The following is a 20,026-nucleotide window of genomic DNA, read 5'->3' as shown; positions in this document are numbered from 1 at the left end:
AACGTCATGTTATGAATAATCATACAGGATTATTTGATAACACGCTTTTACGATTTGTTCCTTGTTATTGTAGGATTGTACGTAAAAAATGCTATAAATCTAATCATCCTACCTACATCCCCAATCGAAAATAAAACAAAGGCGTATCATTGTGATTTTCAAAAATTCCTTTTCGTTTTTATTGATTTCATAATAATAATATTACATACTGTCTATTTGTTTGTTTTGCCAAGAAAAAAACTTGTAATACACAATTTGTTAATTAGGTTTGGCTTTCGATTTCCAATAAATTTTCCATTATTTCTGGTTTTCCTTTTTTTGTCACAATAAGATAGAGTCATCATGGTTGGTGCACAATAAACTGCAATTTTCCTTTGGTGTGAATATGAATAATTTTCTTTATGTTGGACAATATTTTGTTTTTTTTTTTTTTATTATTTCTTAATGGTTAAAATAGCCAATTTGTTATTCGATTACAAGCAAAATAATGTTGATTATTTTAAATATTACTATTGGACTTATACACATAAAATATATTTTTGATATATAAAATTTGTTTCTTATTAATTGAGTTTTTTTTTTTTTGGTTTTTATTTTCAATACGGAGGGTACTTTATTTCGGTTTTCTTTTGTTTTGGAGGTCTATTTCATTTTTTGTTTGTTTTGTAATTTAAGTTTTTATCTTAAAGACTAGTCAATGAATAGTTTAACAAGAGGTTAACAATTTTCGTGTAATTGTAGAAACCAATTATTTAAATAAATAAATTATAAATTAAAAAAAAGAAAATGTTTTAGTATGACGAGTAAATAACCTCCTTACTTTCTTAAGATATTGTAAATAAATAAAAAGCCATAAAAACCGGTTTGAAGTTAAGGATATTTCGTTCGCCATACCAAAACATTTTGCAAATAGATTTTTTTGTTATTCTTCCAATTAAAACAAAATAATTACCAAAATTAAAAACTTAACTAAACTATTGGAATTTGTAGGAACGGAAGAGATATGTAACTTATGCTAAATTGTAGATCTATAATTTTAAGATATATCTTTCTTTGTCGTATCGCATTTATCATCACCAAATGTCATTTTAATGAGGTTTTGTTTGTGTGAAACGACGTGTTTGTGCGTTCGTTTCAAAGTTTTTATTTTTCATCATCATTTTCTTCTTCTTCGAAAGGTACTTATGTTGCGTCTTCTTCTTTCTTTACTTTTCTGTTTTTCTGTTTCATAATTTTAGTAATGAATAAAATGTTTGTTTTTTTTTCTTGAATCTCATTTCTATGCTATGCTTACAAGTTAGAGTAGTAACTTTTAATCCTTTAACTGGATATAGTTTTGTGGTTAGTATATAACCAGAAAGCTTTTCTTTTGTTTTTTTTTCCTTTTTGTTGGGCTTAATTTAATCATAAATCACAAACGAGACTTGTCACAAAACTTATGCACTAACTTTGCTAGTCTAGACTAAAAGCATAAACTTTGGAATTAAAATAAAAAATAAACTCTTGGATAAAGCTTTGAAATGTAAAGCCCTATCTCAACTCAATAAAAACCTGGCTTTTCCATATAAAACACTGGGCAAACAATGTAAATAAATAAAACAAAATTTGTTGTCAAAAGAAACACAAGGTTCTTACTATCAAAAAATAAAAAAAAACTATTATTTAATTAAAAGTTTTAAAAACTAACTTAAAACAAATGAAAACAGTTGTCATTCACTTTTAGGTTTTCTAACAAAAGGGATGAACAGTTCAAGGGAAGGCTGTGGCTATGTAGCCCTAAGTATTTGTTTTTGTTTAAAGCTAGCTAAGCGAATACTCTACAATAATCACCCTATATGCCAAACAAAAATTAGGCTCCTTAGAAAGCTTTTAAAGCTTATATGTTTAACTATACGCATGGAGCTTATAACATTCCCTTAACAATACAAAACTAATGACTCTGAAGCTTTTGTTGTTGTTTCCATGTTTCTTTTTGGCTGAACGAAAATTATTCAACCATGCTGACAGGAAAACAAATATAATTTTACCAAAAAATGTGTGCGTGTGATGCGCCCTTATTTTTTTACAAAAAGCTTCATAGCAATTCGTTGCGGGTATAAAAACTTTCCCATACCATTAACTTTTTAATATCGGGCACATCGATAACCTTCAATTCATCCGTTATATTAAGGCACTGTAATTGGCGTTTTTCCACAGCTGCCTCCGACACGGGCTTCCATATATCTGGATGCTCTGGATCATAATTTGGATCACCATTGGCAGCAAAATGGGTCCACATGCCAACCAAACGTTCGATGCATTTGTACTCTTTAGTGTGTTTTTTAAGTTTACGCGCTACCGAGTTGTAGAACAAATAGGAGAGGTCATCGCCGTGACAGGTGCCGCGCACCTTTTTGCCACAACTGATAATTCGCAAATGATTGAAATGTTTCGAATCGAAATCGAATCGATATAAATAGGTGGGAGCTTTGGCATATTCCATGCGGGATAAAATCGTACGATAAATGGGAAACCAAAAGTATTCGTGGGATACCATCTGAAAGGAAAAGAAACAAATATCTCGAGGTATTAGAGGGATAGTTCAATTTTAATATCCTCAATCTAAGAATAAACTAGTTTTGTAGAATCTAGAAAATAGTTAGAAAATGATAACTGGGACCCGTAAATGTTGGGACAATATGGATGAAAAATACCATAAATGTTAACCTTGGTATTGGTGGGTACGGGTTGATAGAGTGTATGTTGACTATAATAATGTAATGCAATATGTAATAGGTGAATAATGAAAGGTTTAAAAAAATGAAAGGTATAAAAAAAATTGAAAATTCATTTTATTCGAAAACCATTGACGGCACCATTTTTTACGGTATAAAAAATGGGTTTCAGATTTGTGTTTGAAGGATATTGTTGTGTGAAATTTGGTATGAGGATATTTCGAGGCAGAAAACAGGTTTAGTTCGAAGGCCATCAAAGGAATAGATATAAGAGATAATATATACTGACAACTTCTAAAATATATTTCAAATGCAAAATTAGGGCTCTTCAATATTTCGCAGATTCAATAGAGGTTAACTGAGAGTTTTTAATGTCTTCAGTTTTGGAAAAGAGAACTCTCTGGGATTTGACTGACAAACATATTTTGAAATTTGTAATCATCAAAATTATTCTTTTTTATACTTACCAATAAATATTCATTAAGTGTTTCAATGCTGGGGAAATTATCACCATAATAAGTTGTACGTAATTGATAACCATATTCCTTGCACAGTTCACTATCACGATCCATATTCAATTCCAAGGGCACCACATAACGGCAATCATTTAATTCATTCAACAATTTGGGTTTATTTTTGGTATCTAAAAGAAACAACAAATGATTTATAAAAATTTTTCAAACATTAATATATCTCTCTCCCACTTCATTGCTACTTACCGGAATACAGTAGTAAACCCTCATTTGAGACACCACCAATAATCATGGGTATATTATTACTCCAGGCATTACGCATCATTTCAATGGGCTTTGTGGGCACCACACAATGTTCCGTTATGTAGGGTTCCACCACAGGACCAAATGAGAAACCAATACGTTCGCGTTTTTCATCATCCGTACAGAGATCTTCATTGGCCTTGACAATATCAGAACCTTTGGCATTTTTTAGAAATTCAAAGACATCTTTCTCGTTATTTTCTCCTGTATAGCCGGCGGCCACAGCCAAGCGATATGGCCAATTTCTTTGTGGTGTTTGGGCCCAGGGAGATAAAACAGTGCCCGACATACAAATGGCCTTGTGGAAGAGACCCCGTGTCTGTTCTGTTAACATCATGTAGTGGACGGAAGCACCACCAGCACTATCACCAAATAAGGTTATGTTATTGGGATCACCACCGAAACGTAAACAATTGGCCTTGACCCAACGCAAAGCCATTACTTGATCTTTGAGACCAGCATTGCCGGGTACATCAAAATCAGGGTCTTGCATGCAGAGGAATCCGAAGGGACCAACTCTGTAGGTTATGGATATAATAACCACATCTTCGCGTAGCAAATAGTCTGGACTGTAGAGATCACGGGAGGCCTCGCCAAATTGAAAACCGCCACCGTAGATCCAAACCATGACTGGCATGGGTTTTATGGGATCCAGCTGGGAATAGAAATAAAATTGATGAGATTTTTTGTTCACTCTATTCAAAATAATTATTTTGGACTTACATTTTTGGTGTACACATTCAGATAGAGACAATCTTCCGAACCATCTGTCATTTGAAACACAAAATGTTTTTGCAATGGCTTGGGTCCTGTCGATGTACAGCTTCGCACCTCTGTCCAGGGCTCTGGGGGCTGTGGTGCCTTATAACGCAACTCACCCAATGGAGGTTTGGCAAAGGGAATTTTCTCAAAGGAGAAGTAGGCATCGCCATAAATCGATTTGCGTTTAACTCCTTTTACTGGCCCATAAATTGTTGAAACAATTGTCTTCTCTTTGCTGCGATAGCGTCGTTGTTGAACTTTAAAGTCGACCATTCTAAAAAAAACAAAAAAAAAAATATTTAATTGTAATGTGGGAATATATTGTAGAGTTTATACAGTTATGAACACTACAAATCATTTGACGCACAATTCCATTGAGAACCTGCCACAACAAACATCAATTTTTTATATTTATTTATATAATAAATATTCAAATCCCCCCTCTTCAAAGAATTTCTATCAAAAATTTGTATTTGATTTTCCCATGTATTAGCATGAAAATTAACATCCCAGCCAATATTTTTTGGTTTTCTTGGAATAGACCACTAACATTTGCTTCAGTTTCCCATTCATAATTTTTTTTTCGAAAAACAACAACAACTAAAATGTAAACTAAACAAAAATCATTTGCAGCTGTTGTGGCGTCAACGTTGTTTCACCAATCCGAATTTGCCGAATCCCAAAAATGGCATTTTTGTGTTCAATGACAAATTCACACATTCAACCAAACATATTCTCTAAGGAATAACTTATAGCGTCAAGTGAAGGCAGATAGCCTGTCTGTCTGCCTGTCAGTCAGTTAGAATGCCGCGGAAAAAATGATTTCAATTATTACAAGTAATAAATTTGAACAATAATCGTAGAGAATGAAATTCCACCACAAATGTTTGTTTATTGCTTCATTATGCGAGGGTGGGTGGAGAAGTTTTGAAGGAATTAAAAAAAATTAACAGTAAGGGAAGTAGTAAAGTCGGAATATATATATATATATATATATATATATATCTGAACCGATTTCAAAGAAACTTGCCAGAGATTAATTTATATTAATTTCAGTACTTTGTACAAAATTGTTTGCCAATCGGACACACTTTGGGTATTTGGTGCGCATCTTATATTGAATCGAATGAAAATATATATGGGAGCCATATCTAGACATAATTTAGTACGCTAATCCAAATCTCGCGCCAATCTGAAGATATATAGGGACTTTGGTGCTCCATTTACATCGAATCCTTCGAAAATATATATGGTAGCTATATCTAAATCTGAACGGATTTTCATAAAAACTTAACACACATCATTTTAGACTTAAGTCAGTACACTATGCAAAATTTCGTGCATATGGGAAAATATATAGGGACTTTGGAACGCCACTTACATTAAATCGGGCGAAAATATATATGGGAGCTATATCTAAATCTGAACCGATTTTTAGGAAACTTAACATACATCATTCTAGACTCAGTTCAGAACGCAGTGCTAATTTTTGTGCAAATCGAATGTAATATAGGGGCTTTGGTGCACCATTCACATGAAATCGGTCGAAAATATATATCGGAGCTATATCTAAATCTGACCCGATTTGCACGAAACTGAGCACACATCAGTATGCCATGCAAAATTTCGTGTACATCGAAAGTAATGTTGTGCCTTTGGTTCAACATTTACATAAAGTCGGACGAAAATATGGATGAGAGCTATATCTAAATTTGAACCGATTTTATGCAATATCAAAAGGTCTACCTTGGGCCAAATAAATAAGTCGTACTAAATTTCGTCCAAATCGGATTAACAATTTAACATCGACTCAGAAAGTGATTGTATGCATATTCTCAAAAGGAAACATGGGTCTATCTCGTTTAATTTTTCCTGTTACAAGCATTTGCCCAAAGACACAATACCCTGTACCACAGTGTAGTGAAGGGTATACAAAATATAATAAAGATTAACTTTAGGTGACTTCCTACATAAAAACCCGAAGGCGTTTTTCAGTATATAGGTGAATTTTATAAATAAGAAGAACATCTCGTATTATTCATAGTGCTATGCCATTTTTAACATAACTCCAATGTCATTGTACCTCCCGAATTTTGGGTGTATTTGGTTTTCAGTAGGGGACTGTAGATAAATATGACCCAACAACCGTCAACTTTACATTCCGAAAAAAAATTCAAATCCACACTCGTTAAATTTGATGATCAGCAGCAATGGCATTTCAATTGTCATGAGTGGGCTGAAGCTGATGCTGAAAATTGTTTGTTTAGCTAAACTACAAAACTGAAAAAACGACACGACAGACAAAATCGAAATAACCGACATAAAAATGACATCAATCCAAGTTGAAAACATGAGATATGACTTCTAAATCGCACCGCGATTGAATTGAATGTCCAAACCTGACCGGGCAAATTGCAATTGAAATTTTCGCATTTCTCTGCTGCCGTTGTTGGCATTGTTGCGGTGCTGCCTTATGGAAATTGAATATTTCATTTAAATAAAATTAAAGACATATCTTTGCCTGTTCATCGTGGTGGCATGTGGATATGAAACGTGCAGATTATCCATATGTCAACTGTGTAGGGGCACTGTGACATATGAGCAGCATGGTTATAGGAAACTGTTTGAGTGTGTGTGGGTATGCATATTTTATGCATAACAATGAAAATTACACTTTGGATTATAGATTAAGGTGATTAAAATTTAGATTAGCTACAAGAAATATATGATAAGTTGTGCATTTCAAACAAATCGGGGAATCGGAATAAATTATATTATGACAAAACATCATTATTTTGTAATGAGTGCAGTTGAACATCCTAAGTCTCTATTTGAAAGATTAATAAATATTTGTTTTCGTGGAATCCGTATGAAATAAAAAATTATCATTTTAAAGATTTATCAGAGATTTACAGAGGTAGGAACGAACAACTGAGTTTGTATATTATGGCTTATTAGCCATTGTGGGATTAAAGGATAGGTTTTGTAAGATATAGGACAAGGAAAATAAAAAGGAAAATGTTGCCATTAAAAGCCTTCATTTTTAAATAACATTTGCCAACTTGAACAATAGGTAAAGCTTTCAAAATCCCCCAGTGTTTAAACAAATCCACCAATGTTTTGCTTAGCTGCGTTCAAGTTTGAAGTCAATTCCCCCATGACATTGAATAGATTTTATTTTAGTTAATATATTCGTAAACTTCTTAACCATTCTAATCGATAGTTTGCATTTTGAACATTAGTTCATCAAACAGGTTTACCATAAAATGTCTTAAATCCCAAAAACCATTGTTCGCCAGAAATAAACTAGTTTCCCATACCGTTTGTTTCGTTTTGTTAATTTTTTAAAGTTTATACGAAGCTTTGGACGATGACTAATACTCTCGGTGTGTGTGAATAAACTTTAAAAGTTACGTCAAATGATTAATAATGCAAATAGAAACAAAATAGACAAAACGTGTATAAATAATTATGAGAATTGTGTGAAATGAAGAACAAATTATTTTTAAAGTCTTCTCACACATTTTGATAATTTTATGTGGGTTTCTGATGGTCCTGCTGTGAGAGAACTGCATTTACGATGTTTTGTAAATGTATTAGGTTGGAGAAAATTAAATCCGTTATTTTTATATGAACAATAGGACTTTATTTAATATGCTTCGGAATGTTCTATTGGGGCCAAACATGATTTTTTGCAATTTTAAAGGTAACTTCATAATCCCTCTCTCATAGATGTTCTGTTCTCTATTTGCAAAAAACTCTAGTAGTCGATTTTCACAATTCTCCTTAGGTACCAATTTTTTATCTTTCTATAATGCAAGATGTTTTAAAACTTCCCAACCAAGCTCCTTAAGCTGTTGGGGAGTCACTGTAGATGTGCGCTGTCCTGGTGGAACACGACATCTCTTCTGTTGGCCAATTCTACCCGTTTCTGGTCAATTGCTAACTTCAAACGGACCAGTTGTTGACAGTAGAGATAAGAATTTAGTGTTTGGCCAGTCCCACCAAATGCATAGCAGAACCTTCCTGGCCGTTAGTCCTGGTTTGGCCACCGTTTGAGGTGTTCCACCGCTCTTTGACCAATATCGTTTTCGCACAGGGTTATCGTATGTGATCCATTTTTCATCTCCAGTTACCATCCTTTTCGCAGATGGAAATTCGATCCATCTTATTTGTTTCTGTTAATTGGTGTGTCACTCAAACATAGAGCTTCTTTTTGTAAATGGTTTAAAACAGTTTTATGGTCGATTTTTAGCTCCTGGGTGATGTTATATCGATCATTTCTCCGATTTTATCGACATTTTCGACGACCGGCCTAATGGATTTATTTTTCCCCAACCTAATATGTTCAGCCCAAAGAACCTGGTTGGAAAATTAACCTTGGACCATCGAAATACTAATGGGGAGAGGGGGATTATATAGTATCGAGGAAATAAAAATCAGTGGGCGAAACAGTATAGTCGGACGGGGCTGACGGACATATATTCCGAGCATTGGCAATATATCGCTATATTTACTTTCGCTTGACCGATTCAACAACAGCTTCTCCGCGTCATATTTTCCGGTGTAAAAAGTACTCCTTATGATTCAAATTTGGTTATTTTACACAAACACGTTTTAAATTAGTTTTTCAGATCGTTTTAACCATTCTAGAGTGACTGGATAACCATGAAATATATATGTCGTCCTTGACCATAAGGGGAACCTCATGTAAAATTTCCTGGCCTTAGCTCGAAAGTTATTCTCTCTAATGTGCTAATGGTAATACTAAACAATATCTGAATACGCCGATACTTGTATTTAAATAAAACTCCTACACCCGTGTATATAGAACAATGATATTGGCATCAATTTAAATGTCAAACGCTTCTCTTGGATATACGATCAAATTCTAGGTTCTATGCCCTTCAGGAGTAAATATATACAACATAAAATACAAAATTTGTAATTTTTCACACAAAAGTCTGTTTCTATTTGACAAATCTTCATCAAAACTTTCATTCTTATTCTAAATGCTTAAAATTTCGTGATGTTGGGGTCATAATTGTGGTCTGGAGCAACCAGAAAAAAGACAAAAATAAATATATTGGTCTATTTGATCCCCTAAATAATACCAAAAACAATATGGGGTTTCCATGGTCAGAACCGGATCTACATGCAAAAAATGTCGGGACGATTGGTCCATAACTGTGGCCTGTATCGTGTAAAAAAATTAAAAATTTAAAAATTTTTTAAAACACCCGATCATTACATTGTTATATTTATCTATTATTTGCTTTTAATAATAAATGAATCATAACAAAAATATATATTATTCATTGAACAATTGTATTGTTCGTCCAAACTATTATTTGCTTTTATTTTCAAATTATTTGTTATTGTAAAAAATCCTCACTATTGATTTTCTTGAGAAAAAAATAAAAGAAGATTGCAAAAAATATTTCCAACAATTTCACGTGTATCAAAAAAAAATAATACCTCTTCACTTCTAGTCATGAATTAGTTTCGATTTCCCCCCAAAATAGTCAATTGATTGATTTATTTTAAGAAGATTTCAGATCTTTTGTGTGTCGGTTTTCTTTTATGGTATTCTTGTTTTTTTTCTGTAAATTTTCATTCGCCAAGTCTCAAGTAACATTATTGGCTCACACAAGAACGGAAAGATTTGCCAAACAAACATTCAATAATGTTTTCTCTGCGATGCCGTGTGGACGGGCAAAAACACTATCTGTCGGTTAATGGCGATATGGGCAAGATGACGATATTGTTCTTTTATTTATAGGCTGATTATTTTTATTTCGATTATCTGTGACTCTGTTTTATGGGCTGACCGTGTGTAGCTGTTGTTGGCATACAGATTTTTCTTTCACTCCCAGCGTACCTGATGAACAGCATCTTCAATAGTCGATGGTTTGCATATAAAATTGTGCTGTCGTCATTTCTCTTTTGGCTGCAAATCAAAAAATTAGCATATTATTTAAATGTTGTCTTCCAATGTTTATTTGCTTCTTGTCTGTGTTGGGTGTGTCGTTTGGCCATAATTACAAAAACAAAATATATGCACGAAATGTGTAAATTATGTATGATAATATTTCAAAGATCCCAATGCGTAGTTCAATTATCTTTGTTTAAGATGTAATCTAAATTGTTTCGGTACACCCCAATATTTTGCTATAGCTCGTGTTTGACTATCTTCTGCAGTGACTATGAACACCAATGGCATATGCCACTCAGCCGAGTGTCTATTAATCAAGAATCGAGTGACTAATAAAATATGCTGCTAAATTCATGATAAGCAAAACAAAAAACATTTTTGATTGCAAACAAATTACTACAGCAAAGTGGACTACTAATGGCTATTTAGAAAGGAAAACAAATTGAGAAAAACTAGGGGGAATATTTTCACCAGGTAATGACATTTAATTAACCAAATGAGGCCAACGTAAATAGGGGGAAGAACATTTGTGAATGAATTTTTGGGGGAGAGAATTCCTAGAAATATTATATTTGTATTCCCATGAAACAAGACGTATCATGATGTACTCACCGTACATTACTTTCAAATAAGAAATTTCATTATTTTGTTATTTTTAGATTTTCATGAAAAAATTTTCGTTTGAAATAGGATATTAGGAACACAATTTTAAGCAATCCAAATATTGGTTTTGGTAGTTGGAAATGTAAAACCAAACTATGAAATTTTAATTCTTGGTTTAGACCTAATTTAGATAGTTAATTCTAAAACATTTTCGCGCTTATTAAATATTCCGAGCTATGCAAGTTCACAAAGTCACTTCTTAGATTTCCAGGTCGGAACTCGAATCCCTCATATTTTCCAACTCCGCTAGGGAACTTCAATATATCAATAATATATTAAAATAAGTAAGCTATACTATACCATATATCTTTCACAATTTGCCCAGACTAGAATGTCAACACTATACTTATCAGATTCAAAAGCTATTAACCTTATCATATCTTTGCCTTTTTTACAATAAGCCCTTTGTACATAAAAATGGGCAATTATGTTGAGTTTAGATAAACGCAGTCTTTATTTTCTAGATAAACACCCAACAGCGAAAATCGTAACGAAAAAAAAACCTCAACCATTGTTATCTGAATACGATAACTTTTGATGTACATTTTGGCATTAAACCAAACAACATTTTGCCATTTTGTAAGTGAGTCACTTTGATTTATAATTTTGCATTTGCGTAGACAATGACATTTGAAATTATTACTTTATTTAATTTTAAAAATATATTATTTTTAACGAAAATTATTCATTTGTATTTGGGTAATTTTTGGTAAACAATGAAATATTCTATATGTAGATCAACAACACACCCACATGTCTACACCCACCTTATATATCTAAGATGCAATCAGTATTTTAACCTCTCAACAGAATATTCTTCGCAAAGGACCCAACATCAGGTATTTCTTTTATAATTTTATTCGAAGAATATATAACTCCGGATTTTGTATATATTTTCTACTTTTTTACACGAAAACTTTTGAAATTTTTTAATTTTTTCTATAATTTTCATTAAAATGTCAGTTAATTTAAAAATGACCAAATGAACGAAACATTTTGAACTAATTTTAGAACATTGCCTAAATTATGCCGGCCAAGTTCTTTACCGACGACATGAATCAATTTTAATTAAGTCACTATTTTAAATTAGTTAATTCGTTTTCCCGAACGGACGAACGAACGTTGTTGTTGTTTTTTGTGTGGCAACAACCGTACAGCAACAACGAGCTTTTGCGAATAATTACTTTCCAAGCTTAATAAATTGACAGTGATGAACAAATTAGCATTTGTTTATACAAATAAAAATTAATTTATTAAATAAATTCACGTTCATGATGATTGTAATTGTCAGAGATCGAAAAAAACTGGCATTAAATTTCGATGCCAATTTAAATGGAGAGATAGAGCAAAGCATGATGGAAATTATCAACATAATTAAAATATTTTTTATTTCTATGGCTGAGCACAACAAATTAATGGAATACTGATTTTTATTCGAGCAGTCAGTCAGGCAGTCATTGAATCAGTCAGTCAGTGAGCTTATCTATCATCAGGCATTTGGTTCATCATCTACATAAGAGTACACACGTCAGTGTGTATGTAGGGGGCAGGTCTATAACAGCAGCTGACAAGCATCGGCATCTTCTATGGGGGCTATGGTGTTGTGTGATGATAAGTCGTTGTTAATCACTAATTAGGAATATTTGTGTGTGACTGTGATTATGTGGCATGACCAAACATATGGCATGCTATATTCTTGGTATAGTTCAAGGTTAAAAATTGTTTATAAAGACAATGCAGAAATTAGTTTTCTAGAAACACAACGTAGAGGAAAAGATTTTCCTTGGTTTTTTATAATAAATTTTTTATATAGATTGGAAAATAAGAAGACCATCTAAAGAAAACTTTTGGTAGATCTCTTAAAACTATTTTATATATAGAATATATAAAAATAAGGAACGATAAAAAATCATCTATGATTAAAGGCCTACTACCTATATTGGACGTTTATAAACATTTTAATGTTTATATTCTCCATCACAAAGCGCAGTATATATCTCCTTGCAACAACTCGAAATATTTCCGGGGAGACCGCATAAAGAATATGTTCTTGATAAGAATAAAATTCTGTGCTGATTTTGGTCATGTGTGTCCGTCTGTTCGAATTACGATAAAGCCCGCAATATTCTTCAGAATTGTGGAGCTGTTGAGGTCTTAAGTCTAAAAAGACTTATATTTAATAATAACTCAAAGAAAATGATAGAAAGAAAATACTATATCTTCAGGAAATCTGTGGAATTTTGTAACCTACTTTGCTCCTAATACATAAGCCAGCGATAGGGCTTAACATGTAAAGGCAAAAAGTTCATACAAAAACAATCAAACATTCTTTTGAATAAAGTTTTTTTAATCTGGAAAATTCCTGTCAAGAAAAACTTAAATATTAACTACAGGCTATTTATAATCTGGACTTTATATATAGCGAAATCATCAAATTGTCAAAAAATTGTGTTTCAGTTATCCCATAAGTACCAAATTACAGTCAATTCGGCTGAAAATCGTGTCCAAAATCCTCAAAATAAAAAGTGGGCTTAGAGCCTTTACATGGTGTTAAGCCAGCGACATGTTGTGAATTCGACTTGGCGCGTTTGCACATCAATACAAAACAACAATAACAAATGCGATAACTGTATTTTTATTTGAAATCGATGTATCATTGCCTTATTATACATAACTGTATCAAAATTACGATTTCTACTTAAATGGACTTGTTGCCTTTACATGTTTAAACAACGATATGCTTCTTATTTCATTACACTCTTTATAATTTCTCAGTAACTAACGGTAAATCTATAAAAAATACTTCTAAATAAATCTAGAAATTTCTATTTTATTTGATGACTCTTTTATTTTATCCCAACCAAAATGACCACATTCCGTAACCACATAACGACTTAAATTAATCAAGTATTATCAAAGAAATTCTACCACAAAATCTGAGCTAGTCACACAAAAAAAATTTATAATTATTATGATTGGTGGTTATACCAATATGACGATTAGCCAAAGCTTGATTATTTTCTTTTCATTCACATTTTCGGGTTAATCATCTTCGTTGCGATTTCATACCAAATCGAACTTTTATTGACCTAATTTAGTTGGATCTCGTGCCACCGATATGCTATTTCATTGATTATAGCGCCTTATGGCGGTTCGTTTATTGCACCTGTGTGTATTGTGCAGTATACCTAAACACAAATACAATTTTGTATTTCGAAATGGGAATTCTATGTCGAGATGAACGAAGAGTGTTTGATTTTGTTTAGTCTTTGTGTGGAAAAGATGCTTGTATGGGAAAGCAAATAACGGGGGGAATACAGACGCAACTCTATGTTGTAAAACAAATACGAATTAATTGAAAGTGAAAAAAATAATTAAAAGAAATTTTCTTAATTTGCTAATTACAAAAGTAATAGTGAAATTATCAGTTCGGGAATGGATTTATTTCGAAGGTGTAAAAATAAGATAATCGGGACAGGTGTGAATATTAATTCTTCGTACTTTTATTTGTATTTATTGCAGCCTATATTGGAAATAGGTCATTGGAATGTGTATTGTTGCATCTACATTCATAAATTTTTAAAACCAAAATATCAAGCTGTTTTGATTTTTGCCTTAAAATATTATTGCATATTTCCATGCCAAAATAATATAATTTAATTTTTTGTCTTTGTCAGTTGATTAAAAGTGTTGTACAAATCTAATCGTATGTTTTGTTATTTTGTTTTTCAACGAAAGAAAACTGTTTTATTTTCGTTTAATAAATCTTTTAACATTATCAATTTTGTTGTTATCTGTTAAATAACCTCCAGACTGTTTTATAAGCTTGATTAGTTTGAGAATTTTAAATCCGCATTTATAACCCAATTTCACATTCATATACATGTGATTCGACATAAAATAATTCGTGATACAATTAAAAGCAATGTGATCTGGCGTAATAAAACAACAATTTCCGCAACAAAATAAAATATTTGTCGCGAGAAACCAAAATAATAAAACATAATCGAAACAGTTGTTTATGTACAAAAATATATGTATTGGAATGTTAGGGTCTCCCGATATTAAATTTGCCAGCAGCAAGTCGTCAATACATTATTCACTAGATTAAGGTTTGAGTATGTAATTTCAATCCCTATGTCGTAATGTAACGTTGATCCTGTTCAGTTTATAGATCTTGAAAATATTGTACTATAAATATAAGATATATATTGCCTATTAATATTAAAGAAAACTTAGGTGGTTTTAAATAAATAAAATAAACAATAAAATTAGTTTTAGCTACAATTTTGTTTTCTCAGAAGTCAACATAGCACTTTACAGGAAATCTAGTTTTGCATTTTTGATATATCTAGGGGGAAAGAATTTGTATGGTTATATTGAGTATAGAAATTTGATTATATGTTTATAACTAAACTCAATCCATGTGATACTTTATGAACACACCTCGTGATACTTTATGAACATATCTCGTGATAATTTATGAACCTACCACCAAATATACCCATCATACTTCAACGAATTGTAATAATGTGACCTAATATGTACATAGACCGTTTGATTAATTCCCTAGAAATATCTTTACTTAGTAATGAGTCCATATTTACATACACATATGTACCTGTAACAAAAACAGGGGAACAAAATGTCCTTTTATCAACAATATAAACACAAATAATTCTAAAATGTGTCAGAGTTCCAATTTTGTGCCTCCTAGTTTTATTGATAGGAATTTCATGTAGCCAAATCAGATATTCAAAGTTTTTTTTTTTTTTTTGAAAAATAGATTTTTATGTCAACATTTTTTTGCATTAACCCAATTAATGCAAAAAAATGTTGACGTATTGTTCACGCTGGCCAATAATCCATAAAGTACAAAATGATTGACATGTGTTTTTATTTTCGAAGCCAAATTGGGAGGAAATTAGAAATTTAGTTAAAATTGAATTCGAAGAAATTTGAGTGAGTTACCACCAACCGCTTTTATTCATAAAGAAAATGACCGAAATCGAATTAATATATGATTATTTGGGTACATACAAAAGATACTCTTAGTATCTTATTGCAACAAATAATAAATTATGTACGGGTCGAATGTAAGTACAACATTTGGTATCAATGGCAAGGAAGTTACATTTACATGAACATGGACGTAATTATATATGAAACCTTATTTTATCTTGAACCGGTTTAAAGTAAACTCGAGATAATAAAATATTTATACTAAAGGTTAGGCCTCTGACCAATCCAAATAAATTAATTCCGTTGACATCTTTAAACACATACATATATGTATATAAATATGTATTATATAAAAATCATTAATTCTATTATATACACATATTCATATCTGAAGATTGTTATTGCTTTCTTCTACAATTTTTTGTGAATGACAATATGTATATATGTGTGGGCTAAATTGCTGTTGTTGTTATTGTTGCTGACGTTGTGGTTGTTGTCATAAGCAAAATGTTCACAAATTTGAAACAATAAATTTGAGGAAAATTTATTTTCCGACAATTGGTGGAAGTCGAAAAGAAAGAAAAATAGAAAACTATAAAATAAAAGAATAGAATATTTGGGGGAAAACGAAATGTCGTGTTGTTGTTGTCTTCTATTGCGGAAATATGTTTGCATTTGAAAGAAACAAAAAAAATTGGCTTGTCATGCCGAAAAATAATTATGTGGCTAATTATACAAAGATTGTATTAACACAATTATTCATATTTATAAAATCAGATAATACGTAATTTGAAAAAAAAAATGTTTTTTTTATAAATTCAAATAATATATAACATTTATTTAAATAAACATATATCAAACAAAACATAATGTAAATATTCCACTTACTTTAGGCCTAATTTAATTTGATCGAGTGTAGGCATCGTTCCCATATTGTTACAATTGCAATTACTTAAAGCTTAGTTTGTAACAAAATTAATAAATTATTTTTATCAAAAAGGTATTTGTTTCAAGTATAAACTAAAATGCTTAACGTTGGGATAATAGTAATAATAAATTCACTTTTTTTTAATTTTATGTATTTGTTGTTAATATGCAAAAATATATATTATTTTTTGACTAATTTTCACTTGCACTTTTATATAATTTTGTTCATCTTTCTTGTTAAGCGTGTACACAATTTATGTCCAATGTTTGGGCTTTTCTGTTTCTGTTTTTGTTTTTCTTGTTTTGTTATTTGGTTTCTTGATTTCATCAACTGTTATCACTTTGGCATCGTAAATCTCAATGAAAAGCTTTTCGTGTATCCTTTAGATACGCATATTGTTGTACACACAGCAAACACACGCACACACACACACTGGCATATGGGATACGGCAGAAAGCTTTCAGTGTCCTTTAACATAAACTTTTTTGTATCCACAAATTGCAGATGGAATAATAACAATACCACAAAATATCACATAAAATTTTTTAATATTTTCTTTTCGTTTCTCTTTTCTTTCTTTAATTATTTTGAAATATTTCCTTTGGAATTTTCTTGGGATTTGTTTTTTTCTTCAGCAAACATCTACCGTTTACAAATTGTCCACCGTTCGTGATATCTGTTTAATAGCTTTAAAAGCCACCGACGACAATAGAATAACAAGAACACTTTTTTTTAAAAAGCTATACCGACAGACCAGTCGAACTGAGTAAAATTTGCTCTCGATGTGTGTGCCCTGAGCGAAGGCAACTCAACAACTGTTTGCCTGCGTCCGCTGTGGATGATTTTGGCTTTGATAGAGTTCAGCAACGTTAGCTAGCGGTTGTTACTGCCTGCTGCTGCTGCTGATGGGCTATCACGAAACGTACAACAAACATTCCCATATAATTTCTGTGATTTATTTCAATGGGGTTCTGTTGTGAGTGATTGTGTTTGTGTGTCTTTTTCCCCCTTCCTGCCTGATTCGTACCTCTCTCACTCTCTTTATCTGATTTGCACAGAAAAAGTTCTTTGCACGCAAACAAGCAGTAGTTTGACAGCAAACAGCTGGGAGACCCAAACAAACATTGCTGATTCTTTGAAAAGCTCTTGGTTCTTCGTGTGCCGCTGTTCGTGTTCTGCTGGTCCGTTCTGTTGACGAAATTTCATGTCGGGTTGCTTTTTTATTGTTGTTGCTTGATTTGGATTTGAGCGGTTTTTGTCTGTAACGACGGCGGCTAATTTTCAAAGTCAAGTTTGCACATTTTATTTGTGCCCGTGTACACCTACATAGCTACACTGTAGGCAAAATTGATAGGTACAACAAGAATGGAACACGAAATGTGGTATATACCATGGTGTTATATAGAATCATTTGAACCAAATTAACACATGTTATTCTACTTCTTTGTTTTGGATTTCCAAAATCGGTCAAAAATACATAAAACTTGTGTTACTCGAGCACAAGTTACGTATTTGGCGCACCTTTTACATAAAATCCGATGAAAATAATGATATATGGGACTATATGAAAATCTTGACCGATTTAGAGCAAACATCACCCACGTCATTATAGACTAAATCCGGTATTCAATGTATAATATTGTATATATGTGTGCAAAAGTTACGCCTTTGGTTCATACTTTACATTAAAAATATGAGGGAAATATATGGAACTTTTATTCCAATTTTGGTTCAATTTTTACAAATGTTTAAGGAACTTTTGTAGATTATTAACAATGTTATTTAAAACTACCGCGTGTATTACTTAGCTGGCTTGTGACAGAACGCTTGTTCCATAAGCCGGGCTTAAAAAAGATTTCCAAGCGCGTCGGACTTGTGCGCAACTCATCAAATTTGAAAGGCCATTTTCCGAGATGTTGTCTTCTACTTGATCTTTCCATCCAATTTGTGGCCTTCCTCTTCTGCGTGAACCATCACTTTGCTCGCTTTTATATGCCTTTTGAGCTTGGACATCTTCATCCATTTTCACAACATGGCCTAGCCAACGCAGTCGCTGCAGCTCGATACGTCTGACTATGTCGATGTCCGAGAATAAATGATATAGCTCATGGTTCATTCGACGACGATATTCACTGCCGACGCAGATCGGCCCATAGATCTTTCAGATAATTTTTCTCTCAAACAACCCAAAAGCTGCCGCATCTGCTTTCGTAAGTACCCATGCTTCAGATCCATTTAATAGCACGGGTAGTATCAACGTCTTGTAGAGTCTGAGTTTGGTCTGGCGGGAGGTGGCCTTGCTTTTGAGTTGCTTACTCAGACCATAGTAGCATCCTCTGGGTTTGAAAGGCATACCGAGGTATATATAATCGTTCAATATCTCGAAGCTGTAGTTTTCAAGTTCCACAGTTGGTCCGAGTCAACTGGACGTCTTGCGCGTTGATACCAGCAGCTCGTTCTTCTCGGCATTTACTGCTAGACCCCATTTGGAAAACTCCTTCTCAATTCGTTGAAAGGTGGCTGTTACCGCTCGCAATGTTCAACCCATTATGTCGATGTCAAAGTCTTCGGTTTGGTGTTTTACTCTTTGGTAAAATTTCCGGACTTTATTCTGACTCCTGTACATCTCAATTTGCTCACGCTCACGTTTTTCTCGTTCGTTCTTCCTTGGTCTGTCCATCTTTGTCTTCCGTCGGAGCATGGGCGTAAATAAGACTCATGTAGAAGAACTTCGTTTTTATACGGATAATAGCAATTCGCTATCTACTGGAATAAATCTTGATATGAGGCCTTTTATTCTCCTATTAACCATAAATCCGCTGCCAAATTCATGTCTCGTTTCATGACGTTGCTTGGTATCTATCATCCTACGTCACCCTACCACGTGTTTAGTAAATGGAAAAATCATAATCACTTATGATCTAAAATCACTGATAACTCAAAATCTTATCTGCTAAAGAATAATTTTCGCTTTCCTTTGTGATTCATTCGGACACAACATGCAAAATGTTGATCTATTCAATTTATTAGCAGTGTATAAAGTAAATTTGCCACACCGATATGGTAGCCTGTTCGTTTTTATATTTAGAACAGACTGTTTAAATGTATGATGTAGGTTTGTGTTTTCTTTTCAGCATTTTTTTTTTTATCAAAACTTATTAGGTAAGCATTTTTATGTGAAGCAAAAAACCCCAAGAAGATAAAAAATTTTACGCTTTTGGAAGTTATTTCGTCTATTTCTGGTTTTCTTTGGGTTCAGGGCGCGGAAGTAAACTGGTTTAATTAC

At 32.5% G+C, this 20,026-nt stretch overlaps 1 protein-coding gene across 1 annotated transcript in view; it reads right to left on the bottom strand.

The window, feature by feature from the left end:
* LOC133330669 (esterase B1) overlaps positions 1 to 16,751 on the bottom strand; it is a 305,478-nt gene extending 288,727 nt beyond the window's left edge. The window contains exons 1-5 of the mRNA XM_061539079.1: positions 16,701 to 16,751; positions 4,214 to 4,526; positions 3,434 to 4,145; positions 3,182 to 3,357; positions 2,067 to 2,536 (exon numbers count right to left, since the gene is read on the bottom strand). Of these exons, the coding sequence (XP_061395063.1) occupies positions 2,075 to 2,536; positions 3,182 to 3,357; positions 3,434 to 4,145; positions 4,214 to 4,526; positions 16,701 to 16,744 (1,707 nt within the window). The 5' untranslated portion in view covers positions 16,745 to 16,751 and the 3' untranslated portion in view covers positions 2,067 to 2,074. The remainder of the gene's footprint in view (positions 1 to 2,066; positions 2,537 to 3,181; positions 3,358 to 3,433; positions 4,146 to 4,213; positions 4,527 to 16,700) is intronic.
* Positions 16,752 to 20,026: the final 3,275 nt, after the last annotated feature.

Source organism: Musca vetustissima, unplaced genomic scaffold, assembly GCF_032173495.1.
Source record: "Musca vetustissima isolate MV318-11 ecotype Yass unplaced genomic scaffold, APGP_CSIRO_Mvet_v1 utg2684, whole genome shotgun sequence".
NCBI lineage: Eukaryota > Metazoa > Arthropoda > Insecta > Diptera > Muscidae > Musca > Musca vetustissima.
The sequence above is the reverse complement of the archived record's forward strand: the minus strand, read 5'-3'. Positions and strand labels throughout refer to the sequence as shown.